The 17127-nt window shown below is 44.0% G+C and overlaps 1 protein-coding gene across 2 annotated transcripts in view; it reads left to right on the top strand.

Annotated features, from left to right (window-relative positions):
- Nucleotides 1-6877, top strand: part of GALNT8 (polypeptide N-acetylgalactosaminyltransferase 8) — a 50066-nt gene extending 43189 nt beyond the window's left edge. Inside the window, exons 10-11 of one of the 2 annotated variants that reach the window (XM_075900795.2) lie at nucleotides 2790-2957; nucleotides 6164-6877. In XM_075900795.2, the coding sequence (XP_075756910.2) occupies nucleotides 2790-2957; nucleotides 6164-6322 (327 nt within the window). In that variant the 3' untranslated portion in view covers nucleotides 6323-6877. The remainder of the gene's footprint in view (nucleotides 1-2789; nucleotides 2958-6163) is intronic. The other variant, XM_006115474.5, reaches the window with a different exon arrangement.
- The last annotated feature ends 10250 nt before the right edge of the window (nucleotides 6878-17127 follow it).

Here is a 17127-nt window from a genome sequence, read left to right on the forward strand (position 1 = left end):
TATGTACTGTCATGCAGAGAAAACTAAATTTCATTATATAAGTAAAAGAAATAATATTCCACATAAAAATGAATGGCAGTAGACTCAGAGACTTTAAGGTCAGAAGAGGCCATCATGACCATCTAATGTGACCTTCTGCACAATGCAGGTTACAGCAGATTCCATCATGGTCTAAATACATTAAAAAAACTTAAAAAACAATGAATAGTCTAATACCGTGGTCACCAACCAGTAGATCATGAGCTACCGGTAGATCTCAGGGGCTCTAAAAGTAGCTCTTGAGCCCTCTCTGAACTGCACACCTGCACAGTATGTTTACATTAGATTTCCTCATTTGAGGAGCAGCTACTCACTGAGCAACAACACAGGTGAGTAGCTGCGAGGAATGGTGGGAGCTGGGAGGTTGGGAGGCTGAAACACCCCAGCCAGCTGACTGTGGCTTTCACAGCTGGAGCTAGGTGCAGCCTCCCTGGGCTAAGCGCAGGGCAGCCGGGCTGGAGGGAAGAGAAGCAGCTGCCCGGCCAGCTGGCCATGGCGCTCAGCCAGGGTGCACCATGCTCTACGTGGGCTGGCGCAGAGGAGAAGCTGCCTGGTCTGCTGGCTGTGGCGTTCAGCCCAGAGGAGGCTGAACCGCGCTCCAGCTGATTGGGCGGCTTCCCCTCTGCGCCTGCCCATGTGGAGCTGGCTGAGCACCATGGCCAGCTGGCTGGGCAGCCACTTTTCTTCGCTCCAGCCCAGCTGCCCTGCGGTCAGTCCGGAGGGAGCACGGGTCAGAGGCTTCCCTCCGTGGCTGGGGTAGGGAACTCTCTTCCCCCAACCTTGTTCCCTCTCCTCTGCCCCAAACTTGTCCCCTGCCCTCCTGGCCCCCTGTTCCCTCTCCCTTGCCCCCCCCCCCCGACCCCGCTGCAGAAACCTGCCCTCCCCTGCAGAAACTTGTCCCCTGGCACCCTGCCCCCCCTGCAGAAACCAGTTCCTTCTGGCACCCTGTCTCCTACTACAGAAACCTGTCCCCCTGCTCCCCTCTGCAGAAACCTGTCCCCCCCAGCACCCTGACCTCTGCTGCAGAATCCTGTCCTGGCACCCTGCCCCCTCTCCCCTGCCCCCACTGGCACCCTGTTCCCTGCTCCAGAACCCACTAGCACCCCTCCCCAGTACAGTGTCCCCTGCTCCCAAATGACTTTTCTATGGGTCAGTGACCCCTGACTCAAGGCAGGTTCCCTGCCATTCTCATAAATAAAGACAATGCAGAAACTTTTTGTGTTTAACATAGTATTCTATTTAAAAATGAAGTCTGGCCAATAAACCCCCAATTGGGGCCAAGCCCCCATCTGGCCACAACCACTCCTACATTCCCCCTTCCCCAGACCCTAGATCTGAGCCTATCAAACACTGGAACCTCGTGCCCTCAGCCCCTCACATACCCCAACCGAGATTCCTGAACCCTCACATCAGCAAGCCTGTGGCTTGCTTAGTATCCCAACACTGCCTGGCCTGGAGCCCCCTCCCCGAGCCAGTGTCCCCTTCTCCACCTCCTCCTGCATCCAGATTTCCTCCCAGAGCTTGCACACCTCACCCCTTCCCACACCCAAATCCCTCATTCCCACCCCAGAGCCTACACATCCTGTCTCAACACAGCAAGGGTCCAGCTAGACAGCAGGAGTTTTTCAGGATTCTGGAGATATCCCAGAAAAACTCTTCTGCATCCAGGGTTGCGTTTGTTCTTCCACTTTTTTAGTGGAAGAGCAAACAGGCTCTTTTGGTCACCCCTATATTCCTCTTTCCACAAGGAATAAGGTGGCTTCCAAAAGAAGGGGTTTTTTTCTGACATTTGGTCCAGGGTAGACAGGCCAAATGTTGGAAAAACCTCTTCCTACAGAATAATAATAATAATAAAAAAATAAGCAGCAGTATAAGGATTGGGGATAGCAAGTGATGGAGAGGAGGAGAATAGAGAGGGCGGGGCTTCAAGGAAGGGGCGGGGGTGGTAGATCTTGGCTTGGTCTGTCATTTAAAAAGTGATCTTGGGTGTGAAAAGGTTGGAGACCACTGGTCTAATAGCACCTTAAAGACTATCAAAACATGTAGATGGTATCATGAGCTTTCGTGGGCAAAACCCACTTCTTCCGATGACTGAAGTATTAAGAGTTCAGATCCAAGAATAAATAAGGGAAGGGGAGGGACCCTTATTATACCCTTATTTATTCTTGGATCTGGACTTTTAATGTCCAGTCATCTGAAGAAGTGGGATGTACCCATGTAAGCTCGTGATTCCATCTACATTGTTTGTTAGTCTTCAAGGTGCTGCTAGACTATTCATTGTTTAACTTTTTCTAGTTACAGACTAACTTGGCTACCCCTCTGAAGCTTTTAAATACATTAAGTCATTTCCAGCTTTATGGGGAAGTGATCTTACTGGCCACCTCCCTTCCTCTCCACACATTGACAGTCATTGTTCTTGCGGGTGGTAGTTTCAGCCAACAGGCGAAGGATTGAATGTGATGCAGACTGAAGTCTTCACTCTTCACTTCTCATTTGGCCCTGAGGCAGGAAGCTAGTGATTACAGTTCTACCATTATAATCTACCTGTTTTGCACGAACAGAGGAGAGCAGGAGTAGTGTCATAAGCACCCTGGGAGGCGGGGGGAGGGGTCAAATTCATCCTCGTTTAACTTAAACGACAACAGTGAATTTGGCCCCATGTATCTAATGCTAGTCAGTTTTACAAATCCCTTTTTTGGGATTTTGTCAGAGTCTTAGCTCACTTACTCCAATGTATTGTTCCCTTCCAGCACTTGTTTTACCTCAGCACTGGAGAAATATATATAGGAGGCCTACGGTCTCGAAAGAGTACAGTAGATCGGTGCCTAACTGATTCTGGAACGGGGGACCTGCCCTTCATAGAGCAATGTAACGAGGCTGTGAAAAAGGGACTGAATATGCACTGGGATTTTAAGCAGGTAAGTCAATGTCTATGTCCTTATGTTTCAATGGCATCTTTCATCCAGCAGGAGCCTAAAAGGCTTTACACACAAGAGGATACATTTTCACACAGGGAAGCCCCAGCAGTAGGATTTGCACTTGCAATTTAAGGCACCACGCTGATGTCATTGAGAACAGTAGGTCCTCCACATCAAATGGATCAGGACCTGTGTATCTCAAACTCCATTTTATCCTCCCATCTCTCAAGAAGACCCCACCTCCTTAGGGTCACCCCAGCAGGACAGACTTGGATTCTGACCATCACTCAATAGGGTCTGGACATTCTCAGCAGCAGGAGCTTGGCTGTGGAACTACTTGTCAGAGGAGATCACAGTGGGCTGATTGTGCGCAGTACAGAGTGATGTGGTAAAGCTTTCACCCAGGACTGACAGTCTTTGAAAGGCAAAACAGCCCTACCCAAATAAAGCCACACTCCTCTGACCCAGAAAAAATGCCTTTTGATTTGGGATTTGAATTCCTTAATTTTGTATAATCCTTAAACACCGTAGTGATAGCAGGCCTCCAGGCATTAGAAAGACGCAAGGTCTGGTCACATGGCCTCCTTCTGCTTCTTTGGGAATCTGGTCAGAGACATTCAGATACCACTGTGATGGGTGGTATAAGAACATAGATGGAGAAGAGAGAGAAGGGCCTGCTGGAGAGTTTGACAGGTTCTTGGCAGAGGGACTTGAGGCCAGTCAGAAATCAGTCCAACCTGGCTTTGCTTCCCAAAGTTCTCAACCAGCTGTCCACTAGTTGCCAGCTTCTTACTACCCATCCCCCAAATTAGGCTGCTCCCAGGACAGAATGCTTTGAAACATTCTGGATCACCCACCTCAGAAACGTTACAGATCTGGAGTGAAGGGTGGGATTCCAACAGATTTATGTTGTCCTTAACCTGGTCTGTGAGCACAGCTGGAGACAATTTAAAGTAGGGAACAAATACTTTTGAAAGGCAAATGATCTGTAGAAAGGGGTAAACGGTGAGGTGGCAAAGTTTGCAGATGATACTAAACTGCTCAAGATAGTTAAGACCAACTTTGTGAGAACTTCAAAAAGATCTCACAAAACTAAGTGATTGGGCAACAAAATGGAAATGAAATGTAATGTGGATAAATGTAAAGTAATGCACATTGGAAAAAATAACCCCAACTATACATACAATATGATGAGGGCTAATTTACAACTAATTAGGAAAGAGATCTTGGAGTCATCATGGATAGTTCTCTGAAGACATCCATGCAGTGTGCAGCAGCAATCAAAAAAGCAAACAGGATGTTAGGAATCATTAAAAAATGGATAGAGAATAAGACTGAGAGTATCTTATTGCCTTTATATAAATCCATGATACGCCCACATCTTGAATACTGTGTAATGATTAGGGGTTTGGAACGAGTCCCATATGAAGAGAGATTAAAGAGACTAGGACTTTTCAGTTTAGGAAAGAGGAGACTAAGGGGGGGATATTATAGAGGTATATAAAATCATTATCGGTATAGAAAAAGTGAATAAGGAAAAGTTATTTACTTGTTCCCGTAATATAAGAACTAGAGGCCACCAAATTAAATTAATGGGCAGCAGGTTTAAAACAAATAAAAGGAAGTTCTTCTTCACAAAGAGCACAGTCAACCCGTGGAACTCCTTGCCTGAGGAGGTTGTGAAGGCTAGGACTATAGCACAGTTTTTAAAAAGAGCTAGATAAATTCATGGAGGTTAAATCCATTAATGCCTATTAGCCAAGATGGGTAAGGAATGGTGTCCCTAGCCTCTGTTTGTCAGTGGGTGGAGATAGATAGCAGGAGAGAGATCGCTTGATGATTACCTGTTTGGCTCATTCGCTCTGGTGCACCTGGCACTGGCCACTGTCGGCAGACAGGGTACTGGGGTGGATGGACCTTTGGTCTGACCCAGTATGGCCATTCTTACGTTCTTATGAACAAATATTTTTGAAAAGCTGCCAGACCCATCTTAGTTCATATAAGTCATTTGCTAACTAGGTTATCCTGGGACACACAAAAAGTTGAGTTTCGTAGTGGAGTCCATTGAAGCAGAGTATATCAATCCTTAAGATTTGGCAGTGTATTGATATCTCTGAGATTTACTTCTATATACTACCCCACCCTATACAAAACATTTCCCTTTCTAGTATCGCCTTGAGAAAATACATCCCTTTGATGTTAGGGTGATGCTTGTGCAACATGTGCTATTGAGTGGTTTATCTGAACTCAAAAAAAGGTAACTGTATTTTAATAGGCTTTAGATATTTCCTTTTAAGGCTACGTCTAGACAGCAGAGCTTTTCCGGGATACCAGAGGTATCCCGGAAAAGCAATGCCGTGTCCAAGGAATGCGTCCACTTTTCCAAAAAAATATTTTGGAAAAGTAGACGCATTCTTTCAATATCCCTGTAAACCTCGTTTTATGAGGAAGAGGGGATGTGTTGAAAAAGGAGGTTTTTCCGAAATTTGGTGCTGTGTAGACGTGCCAAATTTTGGAAAAGCCTCTTTCGAAACAAAAGCAGAAAAAGATACTCAAATTGAGGTTTGCAATTTGCATATCTTTTTCTGCTTTTCTTTGTAGTCAAGACATAGCTTACAGGTTCCTTTTTGTCAGTACATATGAAGACTCTTCTGTTTACCAGAAAAGACTGGAGGTGTATATGTTGTATCTCAGATTAATTTATAGGGACTACATCTGTAAATATCATCTAGTCTTTGAAAACTTGAATAACTTGATCATTCTTTTGTATCTCACTGGTTTGTCCTTGTCTTTGCTAACTTATGGAGGCACAGATTTTTAAGACCCAGAAGGAATCCCTAGGTCACCGAATCTAACCTCCTGGTCAGCAGGCTCTGGGCTGCATGCAGCACCTCCCCACTAATCCAGCAACCGAAATGAGACCAAAGTATTCTTTCTGTTACTAATTTATTTCTAACTGGTATCTTGATACTAATTTCACTCCAGGGTAATAACTTTCCACCTTCTAAAGCTGCATCTTTTGGTTCACTCAGTCACTTCCAACCTCTGACCACAGTCAAGCTAAATTCAATGACAAAAATGTATTCTGTCTGTGTGCAGAGAACATTTTCACTGACCTAACACATCACATACATAATTGTTTACTGTGTAGGCACTCAGTTCTGAAACATAGACAGCAACATGCTTGTGCTTGTTTCATTTTACAGGGATCATCCGTAATGAACAAGAAAACTAAGAGATGCCTCGAAATTGTAAAGGATAATCCATCTTCAGCATACAGGCTTGTAATGCAGAACTGCACTGGACAAAAATGGAATATTCAATACACAGTTAAGGACTGGGGCAAGACAGGTACTCTGAGATGATGGAATCTCAAGTTAGCTTATTTATTTCAAAGTATTGATGCAAGGAAGTGGGGAAATTGGAGTCACCAGGAAAACATATTCTTCAGAGTTTTCCAAAGAAGAATAAAAGTTCTGTTGAAAAAATGTTGTGCAGAATTTTTTTCTATGCTGCTAGGTACATTAAACGATGGAGATTATCTCAGGTAGACTTTATAACTTTTTGGGGAACATATTATTGGTATGGAGGCCTCATGCTGTTGCCTCCCTCTTTGGTTATGGTGGCGAGTAAATGTATTTGAATAAGTAGATACCATATTCCCTCACCCCTGATAAACAGAGGTGATTTCAGGCAAATTAGGCTTTTTGGTGTGAGTCAAGTGGACAGCACAACACTGCTTCATTTTCTGCTGTACATTTGTTGTTTGATTAGGGTCAGCTGTAATTCCTCTTGTATTAATCATTCTTACTGCTTGTATTTGTTTGTCATATGCAAATGTTTGTCATGGTGAACAACTGAAAAAATTAAATTTCAACTGAAATTAAATGCTACTGTGGTGGGTTTCTTCATCATTCCCTCCCCTACAAATATATTACATTTAATTACATTATGTTCCCTATGACCAATCAGTTCAGCTATATTACTCTCTTACATCAAATTCTGCGCTATCCATATAACTAAATCAAGAATTGCATCTTTTCTTCAGGTTCCAGGATGAACTGCTCCAAGAAGCAGTCATTTATTGTGTCTAGAAATGTTATCTCTCTCTCCCTCTGCCTACTCAGTCACCGTGAGAATAGTTAAATTCCCCCATTATTACTGTGTTTTCTGCTTTGTAACCTCTCTAATCTTCCTAAGCCTTTCACAGTCAATATGATCATCCTGATCAGGTGGCCAGCAGTATATGCCGAATATTATGCTCTTAGGTTACGTCTAGATTGGCATGATTTTCCGCAAATGCTTTTAACGGAAAAGTTTTCCGTTAAAAACATTTGCGAAAAAGAGTGTCTAGATTGGCACGGACGCTTTTCCGCAAAAGCACTTTTTGCAGAAAAGTGTCCGTGCCAATCTAGACGCGGTTTTGCGCAAGAAAGCCCCAATCGCCATTTTCGCCATCAGGGCTTTTTTGCGCAAAACACTTTTTAGCTGTCTACTCTGGCCCTCTTGTGCAAAAACTTTTCCAGAAAAGAGCTTTTGCCCGGATGGGCATTTGCGCAAGAAGCACTGATTTCAGACAGTAGAACGTCAGTGCTTTAGCGCAAAATCAAGCGGCCAGTCTAGACGCAGCCTTATTGTTCAAGCATGGAAATTATATCCATCGAGATTCTTTGATACAGTTTGAGTGATTTCAGATTTTTACTTTATTTGACATTATGCTGTCTTTCATAGAGGGTGCCAGCCCCCCCGTCCTAGCTTGCATGAACTAGTCCCAATCTGTCATTCCTATATCTTTTGTACCCTGCTATCACCTCATCCCATTGATTATTCCCCATGCACCGTTTCTGTCATGTCTATTATATTAATAGCTTCATTTAATGCCATGTACTCCAGCTCATGCCAAGTTTGAGTTTGTAGCATGTTTGCCTCCTTAGCACCCTTACCCTTGTATTGTTAGTTTATTTAAATAAGGGTAATGTGGGAAAAATTCTGGGTTTAAAAGTTTATTTCTTAGTAGGCCATCTTGACTATTATGTATTGTTGTTTTAGCGTCCGTATTTGTTCCCCTTCTTCACTCAGGTTTAGCTTTTAAAGTTTATTACCTAGCAGGCCATTTTGGGTTTTATGTGTTATTTGGCCTCCATGTTTGTCGCCTTCTTGACCCAGGTTTAATGCCCTTTTTGATTTTGGTGCTTTTTTAGCAGGAGGGCGGGAAATGTAAAGGACATGTGACTGGCTAATCTGCCTGACAACAGGAGGTTTTATAAGGCCAACACTCTAGTCACCTGGGCTGTACATTCTAGAGGCAGTCAGGGAATTAGCAGCTGAGTTATCTTAAGTTTATCAATTTTGCTTGTGGGTAATAGATTGACACTACATAGTTTCACCTAATTAATACATGTATTATTTGCATATTAAGTTTTGTCAGCTCTTTGGTTGGGAATCAAGACAGTCAATGATAAATGTGGGACATGGGGGATATGAGAGCTAATATTGCCCCATACCATGGTAAACCATAAGAAACACCAGTTGCACAATTGAACTGCTTCAGGGAAAAGCAGTTCATAGACAGTGGCACACACATATGAATGACCAGTGAGACTAGTACTTCATAGGGTCAGCAGAGCAACTGAACTCCTGGTAGCCTCTTCTCTGTACCTGAAACCTTGTCTGCATTTAGGAATCATGGTTCCAGCTCGGTAGGACTTCATTTATGTGAAGAAAAGTCAATTGTAGATACCAGCTGTTAGCCATAGGGACAACTATGTTGATGCTGCATGTTGTTTAATTACCAAGCATAGCCAAGGACAAGTTGCATTCAGAATATCAGAAACCACACACGTAAAAGCTGGTTAAACCATCATAGTTGAATGCTATTTGGCCTTTGCTGCAGTTACCCTAATCAGTTGCAACCCGGTCAGCAATGGATAATTTTCCTACTGTACGTGTGGATCTGTCTCCATGCCTGGAATCCTGTTTGTATAGACCAGGGGTCTCCAAACTACGGCCCGCGGGCCGAGGCCCTCTCATCCGGCCCGTGGAGACCTTTTTGTCTGGCCCCGCCTTCTTCCGCATGCCGGCGAGATTATCCCTGAGGCGCTTGAGTCCGAGCATTGGTGTCAGCGGGAGAAACGGATTCGCAGGCGGCTGCGCGAGGCCCCAGCGCGCGCACGGGACAGCAGGTAGCCCAGGTCAGGGACGGCTCCGCGTGCCGCTTGGCCGGGCGGGCGAAAAAGGGGGGTCTCGAAGGCGGGCTCCGGATCAGACCCGGCGGCAGAGGATCGCGGGAGGCTGGACGGAGGGGAGGAAACCCGACGGTGGTTTCTCAGGGGCTAGGAGCGAGGGGCTACTTCTCCGGGGGCGGGGCTGAGGAGCTGGTGCCCATTGCAGGAGGCGGTCTGGTTGCTGTGGCACAGCCTCTGGGTGACGCTGTGCCATGCCTAGCGCACTGCCCTGGTCCCTGCAGTGCGCCCTGAAGAAACATCCCTCTCCCTTCCACGACTGGTCTCTCTCATCCACAACCCAGAGCAGCACCGCCCTGCCGGATATCAGTCTGTGGGAGCATTGGGCACTGCTTTCCAATTTCCTTTACCAAGTGATAACGTGTCTGCTTTCAAACCAGCTTTTCCCATTAAAATGCATGCCCCTTGTTCCATGGGGCTATGTTACAAATTGTCACCTCATTCCCTGCATGATAGGAGAGCGATCACATCTCTTCAAGTGTGAGTGTCTTAGGCTGAACATATTGCCAGGATTATGTTGCTTGCAATTTTCATCACATTGCGCAGGTGGAAATGAGTTCTCAGCAGTTTCCCCGTTCTGGAGCCCCTCCTGCAGGACTAGGACAAGCACCACCCCCAATTTCAAACAGTGATTTCTAAAGCCAGAAATGTCTGCTATTTTGGCATCCAGGAAACAATTTCACCATTCACACTAATACAGGTGTTCATGTGTAGTGTATCAATGTGTTATTAAATAATAACTGAATAAAATAATATTAAATCAATAATTTAAAACAACATCCATTTTTTGATTGTTTTTTATTTGGACCTCAAGTGTGTAGTCGGCCCCCGAACTGCTGTTTGATAGTTAATGCGGCCCTCGGGCAGAAAAGTTTGGAGACCCCTGGTATAGACCATGTTTCAACACTCCACTGTTGTAGTATGCCTGGCCCCTTTAGGGAGCAATGGATCTAGCTAGATCTCTGCCGTAACTAGTAATTGCCTTGCAGCCAGAGAGGGCAGGGCTAATGAGGTCAGACATGAAAACTCCCGGAGCTCAAAGTAATAGTGCTTGAGAAATCCGTGTCAGGAGGAAACTGTGATAAGAACAAAGGGTATGTCTACACTGCCACCCTAGTTCGAACTAGGGGTACGTCTAGACTACATGCCTCTGTCGCCAGAGGCATGTAGATTAGGCTACCCGACAGAGTAAAATGAAGCGGCGATTTAAATAATCGACGCTTCATTTAAATTTACATGGCTGCCGCGTTGAGCCGACAAACAGCTGATCAGCTGTTTGTCGGCTCAGCGCGATAGTCTGGACGCTCCCCTGCCGACATCAAAGGGAGTTGTCGACAACCCAGGTATGCCTCATCCCAGGAGGCATACCTGGGTTGTCGACAACTCCCTTTGATGTCGGCAGGGGAGCGTCCAGACTATCGCGCTGAGCCGACAAACAGCTGATCAGCTGTTTGTCGGCTCAACACGGCAGCCATGTAAATTTAAATGAAGCGGCGATTATTTAAATCGCCGCTTCATTTTACTCTGTCGGGTAGCCTAATCTACATGCCTCTGGCGACAGAGGCATGTAGTCTAGACGTACCCTAGGGTGGCTAATGTAGGCATTTGAACTTACAAATGAAGCCCGGGATTAAAATATCCTGGGCTTTATTTGCATGTTCCCAGGCGCTGCCATTTTGAAATGACCCATAGTTAGAACTCCCTGCCCGCAGCTACACGCGGCACAGACTAGGTAGTTCAAATTAAAGCTCATAATTCGAACAACCTTTAAACATCCTAGGATTTCCCTCCTTGGTTTAATGGTAGTTCAAATTAGGAGCTTTAATTCGAACTACCTAGTCCGTGCTGCTTGTAGCCACAGGCAGGGAGTTCGAACTACAGGGCATTTAAAAATGGTGGTGCCTGGGAAGATGCAAATAAAGCCTGGGGTATTTTAATCCCGGGCTTCATTTGCAAGTTCGAATGACTACATTAGCCACCCTAGTCCGAACTAGGGTAGAAGTGTAGACATACCCAAAGGGAGTTGGTTAGGCTTCTGCGGGAGGCCCTGAGGCAGGAAGCAGAGTAGTTCCTAGGAGGGAAGTCAGTGGAACCTTCTGGGGATGAGGGCCTCCCGGGAGAAACCCCTGGGAGATAGGGCTCAATTACAAGTGGGGCAGAAGAATTTGTTTTTGGTATTTAGGTGGAGTTGTGTTGCGCTGGGAGGGAACAGCATTGTAAGTATGACCTGGCCAATTGGCTGAAATTCTTCAGAAGACAATAACACTGCAGAACCAGAATGACATACAAAAGGCAGCACTATATTGGAAGAATTCTTGCAATGTCATGTCCTGGCTGAAAGGGGTGCTCCACTGGAGAATTGCCAATATGACATAGCACCATTACAATGAATGTGATTTCAGCACATCCACGCTGCAGCAGTGACTAGATTTGCATTTCCATGGTAAAGGGCAGGAATCTCAGTATTGATGCAAAAATGGTTATAAAAAATTTTAGGTTACTACTGGCCTGCTTTTACTGAGTTTTAGCAGTAAACAGTTATTTTCATATACATGACCTATAGCTCACATGCTTATGACCTTGTTGCTTACTCAATTAAACTAAATGTTCAACAAATTGCAATTTCCTGGCTACAGGCAACAAATGTGTCAGAATAACCACAAAACCATATTTATTACATTTAAAACTTCCGTTTTGCTATGATAGTTTCTATTTTCTTTTATGTTACTTTTGAAAGATATAAATGGGTATAGTTACTATGATTCATGCTTTATTATAGAGAAGTGGGGGGCAACCCACAGGCCACATGCAGCCCATCAGAGGGCTACAGCAACCCCCTTCTGTCCTTTTCTCTCGCATGTTAGGGAGCTCTGCACTTTCCTTCACCTTCTCCTTCTTCCCAGAACTTCCAGAATGCTGTAAATCAGCTGATTCATGTCCCATCTTCGCTCCTCTTTGTACATCCCAGAGCTAGAATCATCTCATTCATGATGTTCAGGCTCTGGGAGAGAAGAGTAAGAGTAGTGATAGGACACACATGGGGGAGGAGAAAAGGGAGAGGCAAAGTGGGGGCGTTGAGGGAAGGGATGTAACAGAGGGGAGGGTCAAGCAGCCCCAAGCAAAATGAGAAGTTGCACATGCCCTCGCTTTAAATGTGTATAAGGTGTGTGCTCGTCACACACAGTGTTGTGAGAGCCATGTGCACCTTCTGCTTCTTTTATGTCGCTTTTGCTGGCAACTTAATTTACCCCTAATAATGAATCTCTTTGTATTGAAAAGGGCATGAAAAAGAAGGAAAATCAAGTGCAATGGATTTAATCATATTCTTGGGGTCATGGTTAGTGCACAGGCCTGATTTCAATCCTGCAGCCCACTGAGTTGAAGGAGGGCCACTCAGGGCACGTCTACCCATCAGGGCTAAACTCAACATAAGCTATGCAACTTCAGCTTCGCTAATTGCACCAGTTTAAGTCAAAATAGCTTATTTTGACTTTTGGCGCAGTCTACGCAGCAGTTATTTCAAAAGAGAGCACTCTTCTCCTGACTTCCCTTACTCCTCATACAATGAGGGTTATGGGAGTTGGAGTAAGAAGACGTTATTTCAAATTTATTTCAGATTAATGGACTTGCTGTGTAGACGTGCACTATGTCATTTTGCAATAATGTTAGTTTTTCCAAAATAATGCTGCTGTGTAGACATAGCTTCTTAAGCTTGGTTGCCCATAACTAGTATAAAGGATTTGACAGGAATCTATAACTACAAGTTGTAAATGTCCTGTACGTGGCAGCTTGTAAATCTAGGAGCTATGGAATCAATCAACCAAAGAATATCTCATCAAAGTAAAGGAAACATCTGTCCTATACAACACACCATTCTGATTAAGGTGTTATCTTTATCTAACGAAGACAAAGTCTATAAGATCATGGAGACTGTAAAATAATGTAAGAATATTTTTTTATTCAGAATAGCCTCAAAATGAGTCATCTTTACAATGTATTATCAGAGCTGTACTTTCAGTTGTAAAATTGAACCCCCTTAATGGCTCCTATTTGCAAGATAAAGTAGTTCAAATACACAAAGAATTAATTCTACGCATAGCCCTATTGAAACTGATCTTTTATAAACATGCTATAGCAGGGGTGGGCAAAAGGGCCTCCACGGGCCAGATCCAGCCCACCAAGCGGGTTGATCTGGCCCATGGGGGTCCTCCACTCCCAAGCCTCCAGGACAATCAGGGCCTACAGACAGGGGAACAGGCAGAAGTGTCCTGGTCCTGCCCTTTCACCAGAGGCTCTGCCCCATCCAGAACAGCCCAGGGCCACTTCAAAAATTTCTGAAGTGGCCTCCGGTCAAACGATATTGTCCACCCATGTGCTAACGTCTTTATCTATGTGTGGGAAATGTTTTACAGACAATATTGGTTACTTGTAACTCGTCTTTACTGTTAAATGTGAAAACCTTTGTTGTCCCTCAAGTACTTATAGTGGTGTACACTTCCTATGCAGTATTTATTTGCAAATGTTTTGTATATAAACGCAAACATCTCCGTATCTGATTCCTGGCACCATTCTTCTATGAATAGTAAGATGTTTAACGTACAATGACAGGCCATTAGATGCTATGACCAGTTACTAATGTAAGAAGCTTTTTGAATATAAAAATATTGATTTTAATTAGGAAATGAAGTAGTTATCTGGCAGTGCTTATGTGTCCCACGCACCAGGTAGGTGTAGTTCACTGTCCCATGTAGTGGTGCTTCGACTACTTACAGTGAGAGGTAAGAACAAGGGAATTCTACAGCCAAAGCTGAGTGCCAGCTGGCTTTGTAGCTCAGGCTGTAGAGGGTCCTACACTAAGCTTCAGAAGTATAAGCTTTTTCTGGTAAAGAAACGTTGTTATAAATGATTTGTGTCCCTACCTGACATTACTATATCAGCAAAATCTTTTAGCGTTGACTTGCCTTATTCGCTTATCCTTATGCTTTCTTATAAGTTCTTAATTCCACCTGTTCCAATCATGCCCCCAAGCCAACATTTCTACAGATCCACCAGCAACAACATGAAGCAAAATGCAGGACAATGTAGCACTTTAAAGACTAACAAGATGGTTTATTAGATGATGAGCTTTCGTGGGCCAGACCCACTTCCTCAGATCAAATAATGGAAGAAAGTAGTCACAACCATATATACCAAAGGATACAATTAAAAAAAGTGAACAAATATGAAAAGGACAAATCACATTGCAGAACAGAAGGGGGATGCGGGGGGGGGGGGGGAGGGGGTGGAAGGAAGGTAAGTGTCTGTGAATTGATGATATTAAAGGTAGGGAGAGTGGGATGTTTGTGAGTTAATGGTATTACAGGTGATAATTGGGGAAACTGTCTTGGTAATGGGTGAGATAGTTCAAATTCTTGTTAAGTCCTTGTTGGCAAGTGTCGAATTTTAACATGAATGACAGTTCAGAGGATTCCCTTTCAAGTGCAGATGTAAAAGGTCTTTGTAGCAGAATGCAGGTGGCTAAGTCATTTAGAGAGTGTCCTTTCTGGTTAAAGTGGCAAGAAACTGTTTTCTCTTTGTGATCTTGTCTGATATCTGTTTTGTGGGCATTAATCCTTTGGCGAAGTGTCTGAGATGTTTGTCCAATGTACATAGCAGACGGACACTTTCGGCACATGATAGCATAGATTATATTTCTGGATGCGCAGGAATATGTGTTCTTGATCTTATAATTATTTCCAGTTTGAGAACAACTTATACCTCCAGATCAGCGGCACAGCCATGGGTACACGCATGGCCCCACAGTATGCTAACATCTTTATGGCTGACCTAGAACAACGTTTCCTCAACTCCCGTCCCCTTTCACCCCTCCTCTACCTACGGTACATCGATGGCATTTTTATGATCTGGACGCATGGCCAAGAAACACTGGAGATATTCCACAGAGATTTCAACAACCTACATCCCACCATCAACCTCAGCCTGGACCATTCTACACGAGAGATCCACTTCCTGAACACCACCGTACAAATCAACAATGGAAAATTAGACACCACTCTCTACAGAAAACCCACCGACTCATACAGTTACCTACATGCATACAGCTCCCATCCAGAACACACCACACGATCCATCGTCTATAGCCAAGCCCTTCGATACAACCGCATCTGCTCTAATCCCACTGACAGAGACCAGAAGCTTCAGGATCTCTACCAAGCATTTATAAATCTCAACTACCCACCCAGAGAAAGAAAAAAGCAAATTGAAAGAGCCAGACAAATACCTAGAAACCATCTACTTCAAGACAGACCCAAGAAAACCAACAATAGAACACCACTTGTCATCACCTACAGCTCCCAACTTAAACCTGTCCAACACATTATCAATAAACTACAGCCTATATTGGAACAGGATACCATACTCAAAGAGGCTCTGGGAGACAGACCCACTGTCTCCTATAGACAACCACCTAACCTCAAGATGATTCTTACCAACCACCACAGGACATACCACACTAATACCAACCCTGGTACCTTCCCTTGCAACAAACCCCGTTGCCAGCTTTGTCCACATATTCATTCTGCTGATACCATTATTGGACCTAACCAAGTGAGTTATAAGATCAAGAACACATATTCCTGCGCATCCAGAAATATAATCTATGCTATCATGTGCCGAAAGTGTCCGTCTGCTATGTACATTGGACAAACATCTCAGACACTTCGCCAAAGGATTAATGCCCACAAAACAGATATTAGACAGGATCACAAAGAGAAAACAGTTTCTTGCCACTTTAACCAGAAAGGACACTCTCTAAATGACTTAGCCACCTGCATTCTGCTACAAAGACCTTTTACATCTGCACTTGAAAGGGAATCCTCTGAACTGTCATTCATGTTAAAATTCGACACTTGCCAACAAGGACTTAACAAGAATTTGAACTATCTCACCCATTACCAAGACAGTTTCCCCAATTATCACCTGTAATACCATTAACTCACAAACATCCCACTCTCCCTACCTTTAACATCATCAATTCACAGACACTTACCTTCCTTTCTCCTCCTCCCCCCTCCCCCCCCGCATCTCTCTTCTGTTCTCCAATGTGATTTGTCCTTTTCATATTTGTTCACTTTTTTTAATTGTATCCTTTGGTATATATGGTTGTGACTACTTTCTTCCACTATTTGATCTGAGGAAGTGGGTCTGGCCCACGAAAGCTCATCATCTAATAAACCATCTTGTTAGTCTTTAAAGTGCTACATTGTCCTGCATTTTGCTTCAACTACCCCAGACTAACACGGCTACATTTCTATCACTATTCTACAGCAAGAACATGACAGCTAGGAAGAAGAAAAAAGCCATAACACCACATTAAGAGGAAAAGTGACAAGAAAGTCTGGCACAAGGAAACCAACTGGTCACCTGGGAAAGTTGTTGAATTCCTGTTACTGAAGTTTATAAGTAGGTTAGACAAACATTGATTAGGAATGTTTTAATCATGCTTCCAGATGATGGAAGTAGGCTAAATTATCTCTCCAAGATTCGTTCCAGCCCCAGTTTTCTGACTGGCACAAACTGGCCCTTGTGTGGCAAGGCCAGCTAGACCAATAGCAAGAATGAACTATTCCTTCCACCTAAAGTGGGCCATCCAAGACTGATGCAGGTTGGCTGAGAAAGTCTGTATTGTCACTGCCATGCTGCTTTCAGAAGTTATACCTATGAACTTTTGTAACCACCTATTAATATCTTTTTTACTATCTATGAGGCTTAATTGTGGACCAAGTTAATAATTATCTACATGACCATAGCTAAAAGAGATTTCAGAAAAATATATGTATATCTATTTTCCCAGTGTGCTTTGTGTAGTAATTTACAGTTATTTCCATTACTTTGTTCCCACGTTTGTGTGGGTCTTTCATGAAAGCAGG

This window comes from Pelodiscus sinensis, chromosome 1, assembly GCF_052426305.1.
Source record: "Pelodiscus sinensis isolate ZL-2025 chromosome 1, ASM5242630v1, whole genome shotgun sequence".
In the NCBI taxonomy this organism is placed as follows: domain Eukaryota; kingdom Metazoa; phylum Chordata; order Testudines; family Trionychidae; genus Pelodiscus; species Pelodiscus sinensis.